This window comes from Nymphaea colorata, chromosome 8 (assembly GCF_008831285.2).
Source record: "Nymphaea colorata isolate Beijing-Zhang1983 chromosome 8, ASM883128v2, whole genome shotgun sequence".
NCBI lineage: Eukaryota > Viridiplantae > Streptophyta > Magnoliopsida > Nymphaeales > Nymphaeaceae > Nymphaea > Nymphaea colorata.
In genome coordinates, this window is record NC_045145.1 from 15,906,233 (window position 1) to 15,926,577 (window position 20,345).

Genomic DNA, 20,345 nt, shown 5'->3' on the forward strand with positions numbered 1-20,345 from the left:
ATTCTTCTCCAGTCACCTGGCTTGCTCTGCAGACACCTGTGCATGAGAAGTTATATTTGAATATGCGATATATAAAATAACATTTATTAATCAACCAGGTTCCTTGTTCCATTTGGATTCCTCCTCATTACTATGGAAACAACCGATTTGAACCGGATACCATCCCGAACTCTGTACCGGATCGGTTCTGATCGTTTGTGTGGTTCCTGTTTGCACTAAGCGGATCACGCCAACGGTGCCATGTACTTCCAAAGAGCTTGCATATATTATGTTGCATTCGCTTGTTGTTTTAAAGCTCTAATCTTCGTCAGTTAATATTTATTCATGCCTTAAGGAGATGGTTCTTATGCTTATGATTTTCAGCTGGATGAGAAATGGATAAAATTCATTGAACGGTGATGAGAAATTTATAGAAGTTATAAATTTATTATTTTCATAAGCGACCATAGATAGGAAATGTGTATTGTAAGAGTTAGTTAATACGCATCTTACAGATAAAGTATTTCACTTAATAAGTTTTTTTTTTACTTTTATATTTCAATTTCCGACGTGTAAGTTCGCCTCGATTTTTTTTTCTTTTACATTATTCGCCTTTTATTATCGGGTGAAAAGTTTCGGGGTCATGGAAACCACGCTTCGCCGCGTCAGAGATAACCGCGGTCAAAAGGAGCGCGTGACAGTCGTTGACGTCCCCCGTAAAGTTCGATTCGAGGCGGTGATGGCAAGAACGGAACGACGGAGCGCTTCCCTGTTCCTCCGAGTCGCCGTCGTTCCCCGTCATCTTCTGGCGAGAAATAAAAAGAAGAGAGAGAGGACAGTCTCAGCTCTCCACTGCTTATCTTTGCCCCGTCACTCTTCCCTGTCTTTCTGTTCCTTCTTTCCTCAGTTCGTAGCTGTGCACTCGGATCGCGTGGTGATCGCGCGCTTTCCTTTCCCTGTCGTCGTTGGACGTCTTTTTCTCTCCGCTGGTTGTTATCTTGGCTCGTCGTGGTGAAACGACGATCGCGGTTGTAGGTTGTGGGAGGGATGGCCGCTGTGACGGAGGGGCCGTCCATCGACGAATTCGTCCGCGAGGAGAACTCGTCCGCAGGGCCCGAGGTGGCGGTGATCTTCGCGGGCGTGTCCTTGGTTCTTGGGATCGCCTCCAGGCATCTCCTTCGCGGGACGAGAGTTCCTTACACTGTCGCGCTTCTCATCCTTGGCATAGCGCTAGGAGCCGTAGGTCCGCTGCGATTTTGAATTGGACGGATCTCTCTCTCTTTCATGCATTCTGCATTAGATCATTTCTGGGGCTGCTTCTTGCTTCTTGCTATTTTTCCTCTTTCGTTCTTCAGCCTGTAAAAATTTTCTAAATATCTGAATACTTTAGGATCAATAGCTGCTAGGACAATCATTTGTGGTTTTACCTTTTTTTTGTCTTCACACTTGGACAATTTAATTCTTTGATCTGTGGAGAGCACATGGTTGCTTCCATCAGGCGTTCTTCTCTGACTTTTTTTGCTTCCTGATGTTTATGAATCAGATCGATGGAAAGATAATCGATGGAGATGCTGCTCCTTATTATTGATATTGTGGTTTTTCTGTTACATTTTATAAGATATACGGGAAGAAGCATTATCAATTGGATATATGCTATCCATTTAACATTTTAGCTATATATCACTAAAGACTTCCCTCGAGTTTATACTTCGATATTTTTGTTCTTCAATTCAAAGAATTACAGTAGAACTTTGGTTGGCATGGCCCAAGTCACAAGCTAATTCTTGTTTTGCATATGTCCTTTTTCAGCACATGGTACGAATCAAAAGTTGGGCCTTCTGGGAGAAGGCATTCGACTCTGTGAGTAGGATTTGATGCTTTCCTCTGTCTTTTGTGGTTGTATTTGCTGCGAAAGGGAAGCACCACTAATCGGCTCTCAGTCTTCAATGATTGCTCGAATTGTGGTGATATGTGACTGAATTCTCAATGCGATTGTGAACGTTTCCTTCTCATTGGCATGTAGGGTCAGAAATCAATCCCGGTCTTCTTCTCGCTGTTTTCCTTCCTGCCTTGCTATTTGAGAGTTCGTTCTCCATGGAAATTCACCAGATAAAGGTATGAACCTGAACTTATGTTCGTCATAAGGAAATGTGCGTACAGCTATGATGTCTCTCTGTGTGTAGGCAAATGAATGCCTCTCTCGAGTTTTTCACAAGTCAGTGTGGTATCCAGTTTCCTGTAGTCATTTACTTCCCGACAATTGAAATAACCTTTGGTTGACCTTTTTGCTGCCTTGGTCTTCATAACCTTTTTGAGGTGGACATGCATTTGAATTTAGAACCTAGATGAAATACCTATGTGGTGATAAATGGTCATCATAGAAGAATGATCTTTCTAGTACATTTATAAGCCTGTTACATCTCTATTTACAGCCGTTGAAACCGAATATTTCTTGTTGTCTCAGGACACAAAAAATCATGATGCAGTTTGTAATGAGTGGAAAAAGTGATAGGATGTGCATATAATTTATGTGACATAATACTAATTCTGTGATGCCCCAATTTCACTAAGCATGATTTACTTACTAATGATATCTTCTAAAATTTTGAGGGGACTATTTTTTTTTTCCTGGAACAAGACGAAAAGCTTTCCTCTAAATCGCTCTTATGAAAAGAGCTTTTTTGTTGGAAATCTTGAAACATATTCTCTTATCACAAGAATCTGGTCATAACAATTCTAAAAGGAACTAAAATATCCCGGGAGTCCTGGACATTTTGATCTTGTGAAAATCATAAAATTTAGAAACAAGTGAAGAAATTTTCTGGAAGATACCTTGTTATCTCAAGTAAATCCCAGCCAAATGTATATGATAAAATTTTTTTAAAAAAGAGAACAGTTGAATTGTTACAAGGTTCAATATTATTTACCAAAATAATGATCCATAACCATTCCTTTCAATATACCAAATTAGGCGTATCACACAATGAAAAATCTCAAAACACCAATAACAGAAACTAAACCCCAGTGGTCATGGTCAGACTATTACACAATAATATTAAATCATTTTTTAAATTATGTACATATGTTATTTTTATATTCTTGACGCAAAATGAAGGAATTATAAAGCCAAAATATTCAATATTAGATGAACTAATGACTATGATGTGGTGTTGACATCAAGTCCTTTTCTTCATCTTCGGAGCAACCAGTCCTTTTGATGATGTCTCAAGGTGAATTTCATGAGCATCATCCAGAGCTTGGATAATGGACGGTTGTAATCACACTATTCTGTTCAGTCAACAGTCTGTTGGAGATAAGCTTTGATGTTATGGTTTCTGATCTGGAAGAAGCACATTCCATGCATATGCAGTTTGTCTGAGTCATGGGGTGGTAGTAATCGAGTTTATGGTACTGAATATCTGCAGAGGTGCCTGGTTCAAATGTTGCTCCTTGCTGGCCCTGGTGTGCTAATATCAACATTTTGTCTTGGAACTGCCATGAAGGTACACCATTCATGATGTCTAATGTTCCCCATTAAGTCTCTGGTATATTTTTGCATTCTTTCCATTCAATCCCCTAGTTGATGAAAAATTTGTTGTAGCTCACCTTTCCTTACAACTGGAGCTGGAAAACTTCATTGTTGTTGGGAGGTCTTCTTAGTGCCACGGACCCTGTAGCTGTTGTTGCTCTGTTAAAGGAGCTAGGAGCAAGCAAAAAGTTGAGTACAATAATTGAAGGGGAGTCACTAATGAATGACGGGTATGATGTAGCTTTCAGTAAGGTTTATTAATGTTGAACTTGACGGTGAAGAATAAATTTCTTAATTACACGATGAATACTTAAGTAACTGAATAGTGAATATGCTTGATCATCATATATTATTGTTTTGCACTCGCAGTTATAAGACCTCGATGAGTCTTAAAGCGTTGATAATATATAGCAAACTGCATACAGATTTGATTTAAGCTTTTCTTTCAGTAACATATTAGCCCATGTTACCCTTTTATAAGAAAAATAGAAAATGATTTCTTTACCCTTTAGCTAGTCCATTCTTTTTTATCAGATGCATTGCTTTCTTTTTCACTGTGTTTGCTGTTTTTATGTGAAAATTTATGTTGAGCAAGTGAAGGAAGAAGATGCTATCCAAAACTGCTGTTCACATACTTGCTTAGGGAGTCTACTTTTTCTTTTGAGGAACTGAATGAATATATGAGTGATTTGAATAGATGTACAGATGTTTTTGAGTATTTCCTTCTGAATCTTCTCAACCATGGCAGTAATGCTGGTGCGCTCGGCTAATTTATAGTCAGTGACATCTGTATCTGCTAAAATGTATGATTAGTTTGTCTTCGACATAATTGTTGCAGGGAAGGACATATTGTGTTAGTTGTGCTTGGACAATTCAGATCTCAGGAAGTACACCTCTAAGATACGTCACGTTTGCAGGATGCTCTTTCATTTACAGATAACCCAAAGTTCTTGGGTGTTCCCCAATAGCAGTGTCACTATGTCAGATTGCTTCTACTGCTTGGCCAACCTTCCTATTTGATCATGGGAATGGCTTAGTAATCTTCCAAGTGACCTTTTCGTTGGAACGTGATCCTTCTTAAATGCCAGCATCGCATTGGCCTTGTATTAGCCAAAGTGGAGAGAGTTTAACATGCGCCATAAAAAATGTGTGCGAATTACTGCAAATTAGTGTTCACTTCTTAGTGGAATGCATGAGGAAGGCTTCATATTACAGGTTATAAGAAGAGCGTAAAGAAAACAAAAACAAAAACAAATAATTGCCTAAAAAAAAAATTTACTAGTATCAGATGATAGTTTTGGAAAACAAAATCATCTTCTATATCTCTCCTAACTCAATAGTTGGCATGGTCCGTGCATAAATGTCTCTCTCAATTTGGCTTACTTCACCAATGTTGCTGCATCCTGCCCTCTTTATGTACTTTTTTGTTACTCTCTCTTTTCTCTCTCTTCACAGAGACACACACACATTGCATGCATAGGGCTATCTGAAATTGCTAACTAATGTTCCTTTTTTTTTTTTTTGCTTCAGTAGAAATGAATTTCTTATAATCTTTGTTCATAAGAGTTTGCAACTTGAGCACTGTACTTGTCTTCAATCTTGCCCTATTCCGTTTGAGTTATGAGAAGATCTTTGTATGGTTTATATGTTAAGAATCTGTTAATATAACTGGAAGGAAGAACTTCTAGCGGGTATCTTCCTTGTTGGTGGTGAATTCGGTCTAACGAGTGTTAATATGTCTCTAGGCTGGTGATTGTCTTGCTGACAGGGACAGATATAGGCAAATCATGATATTTAGTATTAGGAGCTGACATTCCTTACTACCTAAATATGTGTTGTTGTCCTATGATTGTAATTGTTCTATCCATGTTAAGTTGCAAATTTTGTTGGAATTGTATGATGGAGCTTCTTGAATTGCTGGGTAACTAATCAAAATGGAAGATGACATAAGGATTAAGCATTGAATCCATTGTACTGAATGGGTTAGCTAATTATTTTTTAATTTAGCTAGATGATCATTTTTCAAGGTGCTTATCTGCTGACACTATAGTTACTAAAATCATGTAGTTTCTATTCACAGGACAGCAATTGTGGTGTATCAACTTTTTTATGAAATGGTGCTTGGCGAGACTTTTGATGCGGCTGATGTGGTTAAGTTTCTATCAAAAGTTTCTCTTGGCGCGTAAGTACCATTAGCTTTAGCTTGGATAGTTAATGTTATATATGATGCTAGTGGTGATACTTTTCTTTGGTGATTCAGTGTAGCTGTTGGTCTTGCTTTCGGGATAGCATCTGTTTTGTGGCTGGGGTTTATTTTCAATGACACCGTCATAGAAATCACTTTGACACTGGCAGTTAGCTACATTGCTTACTTCACTGTAAGATTCTATCTATTTTTATTCATACATGGATTCCTATGTCATTATCTGCTTGAGGCTTACCTTAAAGAATCCACTCATTTTTCTTGTTCTGTTATGCATAGCAATTAGCAAAATCTGTCTGATGCTTTTGTGGGGCTGTATCAGCCTCTAAGAGGACAGTACACTGTGATAATGACAACATCATTTATATCTTAAAAATATGTGTTACATTTTGTCACTATTGATTGACTGATATGCTGATGGACCGAGTTGAATATCAAGATTTCTGTTTTAGTCTCTGTCCGTTGTTTCACTGCATCCTTTTCTGGCTCATGTGGTCTGACAGGAATTCTTGCAGAGGAATGCTCTCCAAGTAATGATCTTGTAATGTGTTGACATCACATGCTAATTAGAATATGTGTATTTGAACAGATGTTAACTTACTTCAAATTATGATTACTTGGTCTTACTTTCATAAATTGGAGTACCTTTATATAAATATCACAGAGTGTCCAGCTTGCTGCGTTTGACTGAATAACCTTTGCCCTAAGTCTCCTCCTTTGTCTACTTGTCTTCCTCTGTGCTCTTGTATATGTAAATGTGTTCTGGGATTTTTACTCCTGACTAGCTTATGGAGCTTTGTGGTAGAATCCTTATCGCATTCTTTTCTACAATTGTTCCTGTGTGGTTGAAGCCTTGAAGGGAATGATTTTTGGTTTGATGAAATAGTTTGACTCTCAAAATCTGTATATTATCTAGTAGAAGTGTGATCAATTCTTATGTTACAGGCTGACAAGGCAGCTGATGTTTCTGGTGTCTTAACGGTAATGACATTAGGAATGTAAGTCAAATTGAAAATTTCATCTCTTGGTGTTAACTAAATTTTAAAGCTTTCAATCAGTCATGTTATGCCTTTCCCAGGTTTTATTCTGCAGTTGCTAGAACAGCTTTTAAGGGTGACAGTCAGCAGAGCTTGCATCATTTCTGGTACTGTATATAAAACTATGTATACTTTTCCTCTTACTCATTTGGCTGAAAACTGTATGTTTATCAGTACTAAAAGACATGGTTAAGATACTAGTTTTGGAAAGGAAGCAAGAAGGAAAATATTAACCGACTTATCTTAGTGGAAGGAAAACTGATGTGTGGATCGGGTTTTATGACTCAAAAAACTAGAGTTGTTGAATTTTGAACCCTTCTAAATTCCAAGCTGTACAGCAAAACTCTGTTTGTGTCTGCGCTTTTTTCCTATAGGTTTAAATAATCTGAGCACATCTGTTTGGTCACTGGTCAGATATATTTGATCATTTGATGTGTATGGTGGATGGTCAGATTTGTAAAATAAAGAATGACATGATATATATAGTGTGTGGCTGTTCCAGCAAAGAGTAAAGAATGACATGATAAATTTTATTCATGAGTTTTGAGGTGCAGAAATAGGTTTATGGATGCCAGTATTCGTATTATGACCAGTATGTTCTCAACCAATTTTTAAAAGAAAACAACAATTAGATACATAAAATAATGAGCATAGTCTTGCTGAAAAGCAGTGAAGTTCGGTAGAAAAGTGACTGTTGTGCGGCATCAAATGGCTAAGACTCATCTTATTGGACACGGTTTTTGTGTAAAATTTTTCTCTTGGAAGCTTTGCATAGGCAAAAAAATAAAAAAGCGTTGCAGGAAAATTTGGAAAAAATATGACATAGCTATGCGATAGTAAGCTCAGTCCCACCGAACCGAAAGCCAAGCGTGCTTAATCACAGTGTTTGTCTTTCTCAGTTTCTATGTAACTTTTACGAAAATTGTTCCTTTTTTGTTCGGTTGTATGCCTGATGATCATTCTGAACATTGAAATATCAATAACTGGACTTGGTTCTTTGTTTTCCAGGGAAATGGTTGCTTATATTGCAAATACACTAATCTTTATATTAAGGTACTTGCTTTGTTATAAACCTCTTCTGCATCACTTGAACATAGACTTTTTTTTCTGTATCTTGAAACTGCTGCCTGATTTGATCTATCGGGTACTCATTCTAGAGATTGTGCAAGTTTGCCTTAAAAAATATGGTAGTCATCTGAATTTGGTTCTTCCTTCTTTCGTGGCAGTGGGGTTGTTATAGCTGAAAGCGTTCTTGGGAGCAGCATCAGTGAGAAGTACCAAGGTATTTATCATTTGGTTCTGATGGTAGTGAGATTGTTCAGGCGAATGTTCTAGTTCCCCCTATCACCATTTCTGGTTAAAAAAGATTGCTTTGCATATATCTACTGTTGGATGGTATTATATTTGTACAATCCAAATAAAGGGGTTATTGATTGGATGTAATACTTACATTTCCTTGACTGTTTCCTTTATTTAAATTTGTTTCAGGAGTTAAATGGGGCTATCTCTTTGTTCTTTATGTATTCATTCAAGTGTCCCGATTCATTGTTGTGGGAACACTCTTTCCCTTGCTACGATATTTTGGCTATGGTTTGGACTGGAAGGAAGCAGCAATTCTTATTTGGTCTGGCTTGCGTGGAGCTGTTGCATTATCATTATCATTGTCAGTTAAAGTAAGTAATTTGCTTTCTCGTGTCTACTCATAATTTGCTACTCTATTTTATAGTTTTAGAGATTGGTCTGGCAAATGTCCCTTCTATTAATTTCAAATGCTTACTATGTTGATTTTGTTACTGTTGTCACCATTTGCTTCAGCCCCAGTCAGTTATGAAATCATTATGGTTTCCATCACTGTCATAAATATCGCGTCTTAATTGAAAAAGATGCATTAAATACGCGAAAAAAAAGTCAGATGTGTAAAACAGCATAAGACATGTCCTTTTGAAAAAACGCTAGAATATAAAAAAAACATGTATTATACGTGTTTTTTCGTGTTTTTGTATTTTTTATTAATTTCTTATTTATTTTATTTTTTTTATAATTTTCAGTATTTTTAAATGTTTTGAATTTTTTAAAAATTTGCTGAGATTTTCCTGATATCTCGAGATATACAACTTTGTCGTATTATACCCTAGAAATTCCTTGTCATATAATACCCGTACATGACATATGTGGCAATGGTTTCCATCAATGTTTTCCTTGTCCCATGAAGTGTAACTTGATGAAGAATTATAATGCTGAACTGATCATTTGTACATATCCTCTAGCATGTTTGGGAAAATAAAATTCCATAATATTGTGTAACATCTTAGAGCAAAGCCATGAATATGTAATTCCTTATGTTCATTGCTTGTTGGTCGTACAACACATTTTAAGTATTTTGAGCTACCACAACTTTTAGCAGCTGCAATTATCAGAGACATGCCAAAGAAATAACAGAGAGCTTTTGTAGAGGATGAAGAGGATGTGTGTGTGTGTGTGTGTCTAAAAGAGCATGTACAGTAAGGGAGATGTACAATTCTCCTGCAAGTGTCTCTGGCATTTTGAAATGAAAGAGGTGAGCATGAATTGGATTTGAACTCTCCAAATTTTCCTCTTTTCTCCATAATAGGTCTTGTGTTGAAAGTAGGTCACCATAAGCATCCAGCGACACAACCTACTCACTCTTTCTGAGTTGAGGATTCTCCTGAAAGTATTTCTTGATAACCAGAAGTGTTTATTTTACCTCTAGATTGACACATGCATCAACTATTCTAGCAATAGCATGAACTTCACTGATAACCTCTAGGTGATGCCAGCATTTTTTGAAACATTCTTGTAATTTGTAACGTTTTGCGCACACCTGGAAGGCAGTTATTTTTTTCTGTTTTGGCTGTTCATTTCACAAAGGAGTTTGGGGAAAAGTTACAAATTAGACTGCTTTAAGGGATACTCTTAGATGTCCTTCCATTTATATTTTTGCATAATGGCACGCTGTACAGTCCAGTCTTTTACGTCTGCCAAATGTTTCAATTTCTGCTACTTTTTCTTTGCGCCAGATGGAAAGTGTATAGCTAACCCACTTTTCTCCCTTTTAACTTCAAATAATCCCATTTTCCACGTCTACACTAGAATTTTGCTTGGCTACTGCTACAGATCAAAATTCTTCGAATGGAATACGTTGTCTGTCACTCCTATCTGTTTGTTTAGTCATCTGCTTTGCAAATTGTGGCATTTTCTGTCTGTTCTTTGTTTATGAGGAACATGACAGGTCTTGAGTGGCCAGAAATTTAAACTTTTTAATGTCCAAAACAGAAGCATAAATGTCATGGCTTATAGGTGACCTGCTGATGCTGGTTTTGCTCTCTTTACATGTACATTATATTGCTTTTTCCATTATGTGGTGTTTTTGAGATTCACCTGTCATCCTGCAATTTCTAAAGTTTAGCTTGTAACTGTCATTTAACCATGAACAGCGTGCTAGCACCAAAATAACTACAGCGTATCTAAATGCAGAGACAGGATCCCTGGTATGTCATTGGAGAATTTTTTGTCATTTCATTGCATATTTCCTTTAATTTTAAATATAACATTTCTTTTTCACCTTTTACAGTTTGTTTTCTTCACTGGTGGGATTGTATTTTTGACTCTTATTGTGAATGGTTCTACCACACAATTTGTACTTCACCTCCTTGGAATGGATAAAGCGTCACCTGAGAAGGTATGAGAATGGGTGCCTGAGTACCTAAAATGTATAGGCCTTATTCCATTGAATTGGTGGTGTGGTTTGAGGTTATGTATGTGCTTGGCTGGAAGCCGTTTCATGTAATTTATGGTACTATGTTAATAATCTTTCTCTGAAACCATTTCTGTTGATATATTCTATATTTTGAAAACTCCCCGATAAAGTCAGCTTGTTGGATGTAGTCAATAATATTAAAAAAATGATACCAAAATATGGTATCTTCAAGACTTCAAGAAATAGATTTGCTGGTACTATCACAATAATTTCTGCAAGATTTTTTATTCAATTTCTTTGTATATTTTATATTTGTTATTTCAGTTTATTTTCTTTCTTATATATCTCAAGGAACTCTTACGATTGTTCATTTTGCTTTTTTGGAGGAAAAATGCTGTAGAAACTATTGGTTCATAGCTGCCTTTATCTGCTTCTTTGTTTTAGAACTTTCAAAGTTTCACTGAAGAAAAACACATTTGGAAAAAGGCTCCTACTAAATGATGTAAAGAAGCCTTATGAAGAAGAGCATTGGTGACTTTGCTCTGGACAACTCCATTTAGGCTGTTGGCTGAACATGGTCATATTTCTCCTGATGGCTGAACAAGTTTGTGTGTTTGAACACTCAAAGCATGGTCTTGTAGTCATTGTTGCACTGTTGCTATTCATTTATAATCTGTCGTTAAATGGTTATAGTATTAATTTTGCTAGGTCCATGACCACAGGTCGACAATATGTTAAATTGTTTCCCAGGTCCTGATTTATTCTTCTGTACACTAGATTCTCATCCTTTTTGTAGTTTTTGTTGCTTTTAGATGTCTAGAGCCTTGGCTTCTTGCATGTTTTTTTTTCCTGGTTTTATATACAAAGAAATCCTTACAGAAACAGTAATTCATTATTTGTGATGACAGATACGCATACTAGACTATACAAGATTTGAGCTGATGAACAAGGCCTTGGAAGCCTTTGGGGAACTTGGAGACGATGAAGAGTTAGGGCCTGCAGAGTGGTCTACAGTGAAGAGATATATAACGTGCTTGGATGAGAATGATGCAGAGAAAATACATCCTCATATCATATCTGAGAGCCAGCGCCATTTACATAACTTGAATTTGAAAGATATTCGAGTACGCCTTTTAAATGGCAAGTTTTTTAGAATTGTTTTAAGTCACTTTCAGAATCAAGTTCTCAAAAAACAAATAAATTCTATTTTTGACCCTGCAAAATACTGGTGTTTCTTACACCAGTGTCTCCCTATGTTGAGAATGATCCTCACATTCACTCTTTTAGAGTGTATCTTGATCTAAGTTTGTCATGGAACTTCTCGTAACAGATGCTAATATGCCAATTTGTCCTTTTCAGGTGTTCAAGCTGCTTATTGGGGAATGCTGGAAGAGGGACGGATAAACCAAACTTCTGCTATTCTATTAATGCAATCAGTTGATGAGGCGCTGGATGTTGTATCTCATGAACCTTTATGTGATTGGAAGGGTTTAAAGGCCAATGTACATTTCCCAAGCTACTATAAATATCTCCAGTTTAGCCGTTTGCCTCAAAAGCTGGTGACATATTTTACAGTGGAGCGGCTGGAGTCTGCCTGTTATATATGTGCAGCATTTCTCCGTGCTCACAGAATTGCAAGGAGGCAATTGCATGATTTTATTGGTAATATTCACATCCAATTTATACATATATCAGATGAGTTATTTATTTTTTCATTTATGTGCATGAATGACATGTGGTAAATTACATTGTCTTACTCTTCTTTACTGCAATGCATGCTGAGAGATAACCTAAGGGCTAAGGCAAGTTGGACCCGATATTTTCAAACTTGCGCTCACTATCTTTTTGCTATGCTTTCTACATGCTTCATCTGCTTCCCACGGCTAAAGCATTGGATTACCTAAATCCATGAATTTCTTTGTTCATGCAATGTATATTATATTTCTGTGCAATACATAAAGAAGTAATGAAGGGTGGTGCTCCACTTAATTTTAAATGTTTAAGTCTTTTTTCATGACAAGGGGCATTATTTGGTTCAAAGATCCATTTGAAAGTTTTTGAAATGTCTGTCATGATTTTGTTCAGTGGCCTCGTCAAACTTCCACATCCCTATCTCTCTCTTCTGGAGAATAAGTTTCATTTTGAAATCAAGAGAGTAAGAAGGCTATTAAAGTCCGTAAGTAAGAGCATAAATTTCGGAAACTCAAATGAGGAATCATGAATCAAAATGCCTATCATGTAAGGTCTATAAAATATGGGCGCTTCTAGTTACATCCTTTTTCCCGTCCATAGACAGATTAAATCCATGAGTAGGATAACCAGAAATAGTGGAAGTGGAATATGACATAGATTGTGGGAGGATGGTCATCAGAATTTCAAGTTTCAACATAGTCTGGAAAGCAAAAGGCACAAATAATTGATGAAGATAACTCAATGCTAATCCCTTCCCAGCCATTTATGTAAGATGTAAAACAGCATACATGAGGCACAGAAAAAGTTTGAGCTTGCACAAAGACCAGAGTAAGAAAGTAAATTTAGAAAGTTCAGAAGGGCGCAGTCAATAAAGGGCAAAAAATGTAATATGTAGGAAAGAATACCATATGCTACTGCGAATAAGTGCTCTGGAATCACTCAGTGTACGAGAGGAATAATCCTCTTCTGAGTTCAATTGAAACTGAATGAATGACCCAGCCATGTCCGAAACAAAACGAAATATGTAAAAATTTTATGTATATGCATATGTGTTCGCTTTTACATAATTTAATGTCGTAGGTACACCTAAATGTCATGTAAGCTTCTAGAGTATTCGCCTAAAGTTTTGAAAGAACCTGAATACACGCTCTTGTGTTAGAGAGAGAAAGAGTCTGTTACTAGGCTTTGAAGTGTTATCTTGTTTGCAGGGGAAAGTGAGATTGCTGCTATAGTCATTCAGGAAAGTGAAGCTGAAGGTGAAGAAGCACAAAAGTTCTTGGAAGATGTCCGGCTTTCATTCCCGCAGGTTCTCTTATTTTTTTACCATGTTCTTCTCAAATATGATATCATGGGCTTTTTCCTTTAATCCCTTTAAGATGATCAGAAAATTTTCTCCTACAAAATTAACTTACTGTTCCATACCCTGTGAATTTTATATGCAAAAATGTCAGGTGTTGCGTGTTGTGAAGACACGTCAAGTGACATATGCTGTACTAGTTCATCTCAGTGAGTATATACAGAACCTTGAGAAGGTTGGATTGCTTGAAGCAAAAGAGATGAACCAACTTCATGATGCAGTACAGGTAGCTGAGCTCCTTTTCATTCTATAATTTGATTATGCATCAGAGATGTTTCTACTAATATCCTTCTATGTTGCAGACTGACCTGAAAAAGCTTTTAAGAAATCCTCCCCTGGTAAAGATGCCTAAATTGGGTGATATATTAAGCATGCAGCCCCTTCTTGGAGCACTCCCAACCATCATCCGTGAACCTATTGAAGGCTCTGCAAAGGAAATGATGAAATTACGTGGAGTTTACTTATATCGAGAAGGTTCAAAACCAAATGGAGTATGGCTTATTTCAAATGGAGTGGTGAAAGTAAGTTTAGGAAGTATCCTTTAAGTGTCTAAACTGAGCCCTATGAGTACCCTCTGCTGTTTAGTACACATGATGGTCCTGTTCGTATCTTTTGCAGTGGACCAGTAAGAGTCTGAGAAATAGACATTCTATGCATCCAACATTTTCACATGGAAGCACTTTGGGACTTTATGAAGCTCTAGTTGGGAAACCATACCTGTGTGACATAGTTACTGATTCTGTGGTACACTGTTTCTTCATTGAAACAGAGAAGATATTGTCAGTACTTAGATCGAATCCATCATTAGAAGAATTTTTCTGGCAGGTACTTTTAGCATATTCTACTTTTGTGCTTCTTTAATTTGTTAAGCTTTTGCATCCACTTCTCATCTTTCTTTCTCGTTCATCCCTGGCATTTCCATCTTTTAATGTTATCTATAGTAACAAGAATTTACTTATGCAGGAAAGTGCAATTGTGTTGGCTAAACTCTTGCTACCTCAAACATTTGAGGAAATTTCTCTGCAAGAATTAAGATCTCTTGTGGCTGAAAGGTCAACTGTGAACATTTTCCTGAGGGGCGAAGTTATAGACTTGTCTCCAAATGTAGTAGGATTTGTATTGGAAGGTTTTATCAACCAGGATGACAAGGCGGATTTGATTAGAGCTCCAGCAGTACTTCTTCCTTTTCATGAAGAAAAGCTACTTTTCAGTTTTGGTAATCGGATTTTTCTTTGTTTTCTTATTAACCTAAAGTGGTTGCATATAATTCCATATTCTCATTCATAGAAAGTTCTTACATGTACACTGTCCTCTTTTTTCTCTGCTTGTTATCTTGAACAGGTGTTGGATTGATTATTGCTTTCAAGGATGTTTTTATGTGCCTAACTGGTTTGAACTATTTGTTGTTGTGTGATGTGTTATAAGTCTATGACAGGCACAAAGCCTGTAATTCAATTTTATCCAATACTATAAAAAATAAACTAAGTGATTCATGCATGTAGATGACCACAGTACCATCTTCTTAACTATTTAACATATCAAATGGTCAGAGGAGGTGGGAAGTTGAGTTATAGGTAACTTGAGTGTGGTGCTCAAGCTGCTGCAGCTGCGTTCAGCATAGTCCAAAACTTGGGAAGTGGCTGTTAGTTCATCCGAAGCCAACCTCCCCCACCCTGAAAAAAGAAAAGGAAAACCTCTGCACCTTGAAATTTATAAAAATTTCGGGACTGTTGATTTTTCTCATTACTAGAAGACATGCCCACGTATTGCAATCTGAAGAGTTATTTCCTATGAAAATCAAGCTTCTAAGTCTTTTTTAAATTTAAAGTTTATAAAACTTAAAAGAAAGGGAAAAAACAACTGAACCTCTGCACAGATAGAAAGAGAGTGAGTTCATGTGCATCTATGTATGTTTCTGTGCAGACATTCATTAAACAAGCATGAGATCTCCCCATTTTATCTGCCTTCTATTGAAGCAAATTTTCTGGTTGAGTATTCAGTTTATAATTTAATTATTTTTATTGATTGAAAAAATGAAGCAATCAATTCACTTTTTTGCCATTGAAAAACATGTAAGCACATGACACTTTTATCTAGATTATGTTTTCTCTTTTAGGCGTTCATTTAGTTTGCTTCATGTGAATACATGGTTTTGTGGTCTGTTGATTTGTTTGATTTACTATCATGGGTCTTTTCACTTTTATCTGCTTATTCAGTGGAACCTATGAAAAATGCATATGCTAAAAAATTTTGAGAAAATTAACTGTCATCTCATGATTTAATTTCTGAACCAGCTGTTCTCCTACTAACGATGTCTATCTTGTTGTACTTTACAGGTGGTCAAGCAACAAGCTTTTGTTATCATGCGTCATCCTATCAGGCTGAAACAAGATCAAGAATTATCTTCTTTGATATTGGTTCTACTCATACAGACGGTATACTGCAAAGGTCATCAGCTTCGTGGATTTCACATTCCTTTGAACTGCCAGGACACCAGACTCGAGAACATGGAGGCCTTGTAAGTTGGCCCGAGCATGCCTTCTTGTCCCGAAAGCACTTAGAGCTCCCACCTGAAGCTGCTTTTCAATCAAAGAAGTACTCTGAAAGAGCAATGCAAGTTGGCATCTTTGGTAGCATGGTATTTGCTTCCTACTTGGCTTTCTCAACTTCCCATCTCTCATTCTTGAGATTTTGCTTAATCTTACTTGAGCTTATATGCATCATTAAGGTGAATTTGCGAGCTAGACGAAACAGAAGTTTTCCATGGAGTTATCGTTCTAAATCATTTCACAGTATGTCATTTCCAAGAATGCCTTCAAAGTTTAAGAGACAGGCATCTGCTCGTCCACTTAAATCTGTTCGTTCAGAAGGTGAAACAGTGATGGGGAGTCAGAGACTTGACCGCTCCACCAAGGTTGATCCTGCTCCTGCATTGGTAAGTGATAGCAGGAAAGGGAAACGCACGGCAGATGAGTCAAGCGAGGAATCTGGAGATGATGAGGTTATAGTGAGAATTGACTCTCCAAGCCGGCTTATCTTCCATCAACGTCCTGGTAAAACATCACATCCAAATCCTTAGAAGAGTTATATTGTTCATTCATATACATCATCGGTCTATGTTACAATGTAGTATCTTGTATCATATGCTATCTGTAAGCAACTTTTGTGGTAGAATTCATATTTTATGTGGCTTCTGGCATTTGCCTTTGTGGAAGTCATTTTGGGCCTTCTCTAATAAAATCAAGTGCAGCTTTTGTGATTGAAGCCTATGACTAGGCTCCTTAGCCATAAGTTGCCAAAGACCACAACTGCCTAGATGATGGCTGATGATGGGTTAGAAATCAAAGGCTTTTTTTTAGTCTTTCTTTTTTAATGTTTTAAACTGTTGAAATTGATAGAGTTTTCTATTACGAGGTCTTTTCATTGTTTTCAAGTTAAGATTCCAATATTTTGGTTACTTTTTTCGACATTGTTTGGCCCAGACTAGCCTATAGGCATTTCAAAGGTCCTGTTGTTGAGATCGCTAGTGCTTGTGTTGTGACTACTATGACTATGAGTGAAGCTATTTAATGATTTCCTTTAGTTGCCTTCCTGTATCCGGAACAGACATCAACGTTTGATGAGCTTGCCTGGTTACCTTCCTCTGTCTGTTCTACTTGCTCAGGGGAGTATCTGTTTCTCTTGATATTCCTTTTATTTGTGGTGGCTAGTTTAATTTAACTTTTTGCCACTAACATTGGGCAGTTTTCCTGTTAAGTGCACTATTGGGCATTGAAGTTCCCTGCAAGGCTTCGTAATATGATTGAACATTCCTGTAAGCTTTAAAGTGAATAGCCACTGCATTTCTCCTTCCTAGTCGCAACATTGTAATATCTGGAAGTTTGCATTTGTGGGGACCCGATGCCATATTTTCCCTGTAATAGTTTCTGATTTATGTTTTACCTGAAATTAAAGAGGAACTTTTCAACTTAAAATTCTTTGTTCATTTAGGTTTTTAAGGATCTCGTCCCTCATATCCTTCTCATGACCCAATGCTAGAAATGTTTGTCTGGAGAAGCCCAAAGGATCACGCTTCCAAGGGGGAAGACTAGCATACACTGTTTCGAGTTGTTTACGGAAACGACGGTCCAATAATCCAATCGGACTAGCATACACTGTTTCGTGTTGTTTACGGAAACGACGGTCCAATGATCCGATCGTCAAGATCAGATGAATGGGAGGAGAGGAAGGTAGGGCTCATTTACCGTTTTATGTGTTCAGGTAGCTTTAGTTTATTGGCATTGTTGAGCTTCGACTGGGTGTCGTGCCTTCGCGTTATAGCTTGTGCTGTTTCAGACTTTGGTGGGCTACGGTCATCGAGAGGAGGAAATATGAAGTCCGTTCCCGTGTGTACACAGCACGTTGGATGTGTATTGTCGTTTAAAAGCAAAATACTTGAAGTTTGTGCGAACTACCAAGATTTGATGCTTGATCTGGATAGCGTTCAGATTGGGGTACTTTTACATCGGAATTGGAGATTTTAGATTCAGATCATGTTGGGTAGCCGATAGGTCCACCGTCTCACCCACCGGGAACGAACACAGATTTGGTGTCCCGCTTGTCCTTCACGAGGTGGAGCTTCTTTATTGGGCTCTCTACTTACAAAGTTTTCTTTTATCCCACCGAATCCTCAAACTTTTCCACTCCCCAAGAAATGTTTTCGCAGACGATCTTCGCCCCTCCTCCCTGTCTATTGGTCTAAAGTTTTTTCTCCCCATACCTCTCTCTGCCTTCCTGTCCACGAAACAGAAGACTCCTACTATTCACACCGTCATGATTCATGGGTAACTGCACGTGTAGAATTTACTTCCTTGGTCGACAGCCCACTCAACTCAACTTCTGAAAGAAATTGTTTTACATTTTTAGTTTGAGAAAAACATGGAGTATCGATTCATCATATGCATAACTATAAAATTACAGTTTTTTGTTAGGGAGCAGGTAGGATTGTTTGATTTTGAGTAGCAGTTTTGTCGTGACCATAACCCTAGTTATGTCTTATCTTGGGGGCAACCTAGCAGCAGATTAGGAAGGGCTAGAACACAACGACATTTTCTCTTTTTTTAACAATGCATGGGCTTTCCATTCTCTGGCTAAGAAAGTGACAGTGCGCTTGGATTTTCTCCTTTTCCTTTTCTGCGTGAAGGCAAGGGACGTCTAAAGTTGGAGGATCTTAGATGATCGTTTAGCCTTCATGTAGTCTTTCGATGGGCCTGGGCGGGGCGATTATGGCCCTCAGGGATGTGAAGAGCTTGGATCTGCATTGGATCTAGCCTTTAAAGGATTAGACTTCAAGCGGATTTGTGTAACTGGATTTGAATTTGAACTCAAACTATCAAAAAATGAACTTGAGTTTACAAGCATAAAGTCAGACATTTGTATGTAATCATATTGGATCTTTATCCAATCCCAGTTGGATAGTGGACTCAAATTGAGAGTCAATTCTGAACTGCATGTCCAATCTAAATTTGCCAGATCTAACTAAATGAATACTGGCACCTTATGAAATTTTGGCAAAATAACAATAAAACGAACCCTTGCATAAATTTCCTGGTTGTGCCTCTGGTTGCATACTCCCTCTGCGATTTTTCGCTGCTATGATTTCTGGGATGGGATCTAACTTAAGAAACTCAAATGCAGCTTGAGTGATCAATTAAACTGATAACACTCCTCCCCAACTTTGATCTCTTTCTCCTTTGAAGGAGCATAAACTTGAATCAATCCGAGAGAATCAGCTTATAACTAGGGGGCAGCCTACAGCCTAACGGTTCATAGCCCTACCTCTCATAAGTCACACGTATTGAAACAGAGATATTTACTTCATCGGTATCGCAGTCTGTTTTTCCACGTCTTTATCCCGCACCGATCTTGGACCTCTGGTCTGATGGATCCCAACTCGCTCCTCCAACACTTTTGGTTGCAGATACAAAAAGGTTAAGAACCAAGACAATCAGCCACTTAACAACTCCTTTATAAGTCCCTCAATATTTCTCATAATTTTAGATACAATATTAAACTTTTTCGAACTAGAGCATTATAATATGTTAGGAGGCAATTCATGTTTCTTTAGTCAAACTGGATGGCTAAACTTAGATCATGAGGATGCAAATGGTTTCAACATAGGTGGAGGTTTTGTGGTTTTTTTCAGTACTCGGCTCAGTTCAGTGACTAAGGTTATGCAAATCAGTTCATTTTAGTCCCATTTATACACGGTTGCAGTTTCCACTAATCTTAAACCCTATCAGGTCAAACTTGGCAATGAAATTATGAACCTGAACCCGACCCTTTCTGCTTCCCCATAGATTGACCATGTTTTTTGCCTTCTTCCTCGAAAATTTTCGATAAGCTCAAACCATTTCACATATTACGTGGGAACTTCTCATTCTGTTGACAGTAACGTGGGCTCGGCGGCAAGGAAGAAGACGATGACCAAGATATAAAACTGTCCGGACAAACTTGCCCTACACGATTTGCTTCTTCTTAGAAACAGATTCAAAACTTTAAGATCGTTCAGTGCCCAAAATATGTATATTCCTCACATAACTTTGTTGGACATTTCACATTTGTTTAATCAATCCTAATCAACTTGCTCATGAAGAAAAGAGTCATCACGTACAAAATGAATAGGACCAGAGATCCATCCAAAACTAAAAACTTGTTTAATCCAAAGTATTGTCACGGTATAAACACGAGAAGCTACATTTATTTTACTCGAAAAGAACAATATTGGCTTGATGTATAAGAAGACGGGCATGTGATGTCAGGGGGTATGGTCAATGGCATGACCATACGCT

At 37.5% G+C, this 20,345-nt stretch overlaps 1 protein-coding gene across 2 annotated transcripts; it reads left to right on the forward strand.

Moving 5' to 3' along the window:
* The first annotated feature begins 724 nt into the window (after window positions 1-724).
* Window positions 725-16,779, forward strand: LOC116258512 (sodium/hydrogen exchanger 8). 2 transcript variants are annotated; one of them, XM_031635683.2, is made up of 23 exons: window positions 725-1,222; window positions 1,789-1,839; window positions 2,003-2,094; window positions 3,405-3,482; window positions 3,581-3,738; window positions 5,589-5,690; window positions 5,769-5,886; window positions 6,657-6,709; window positions 6,790-6,855; window positions 7,757-7,801; window positions 7,975-8,030; window positions 8,237-8,421; window positions 10,204-10,257; window positions 10,341-10,448; window positions 11,375-11,606; window positions 11,826-12,128; window positions 13,367-13,464; window positions 13,610-13,741; window positions 13,818-14,036; window positions 14,134-14,340; window positions 14,479-14,731; window positions 15,852-16,153; window positions 16,244-16,779. In XM_031635683.2, exons 1-23 carry the CDS (start codon window positions 1,027-1,029, stop codon window positions 16,592-16,594), a joined length of 3,459 nt encoding a protein of 1,152 aa, XP_031491543.1. In that variant the 5' UTR covers window positions 725-1,026; the 3' UTR covers window positions 16,595-16,779. The 2 variants fall into 2 exon arrangements, with proteins under 2 accessions (XP_031491543.1, XP_031491542.1); XM_031635682.2 differs by having other exon boundaries at window positions 6,657-6,692; window positions 6,770-6,855.
* Window positions 16,780-20,345: the final 3,566 nt, after the last annotated feature.

Excerpts from the sequence above, each read along its gene's own strand:
- LOC116258512 (XM_031635682.2), top strand. The coding sequence starts at position 1,027 with ATGGCCGCTGTGACGGAGGGGCCGTCCATCGACGAATTCGTCCGCGAG. Across the intron at positions 3,739-5,588 it reads GAGTCACTAATGAATGACGG|GACAGCAATTGTGGTGTATC; the intron begins GTATGATGTAGC and ends TTCTATTCACAG. Across the intron at positions 12,129-13,366 it reads GCAATTGCATGATTTTATTG|GGGAAAGTGAGATTGCTGCT; the intron begins GTAATATTCACA and ends TCTTGTTTGCAG.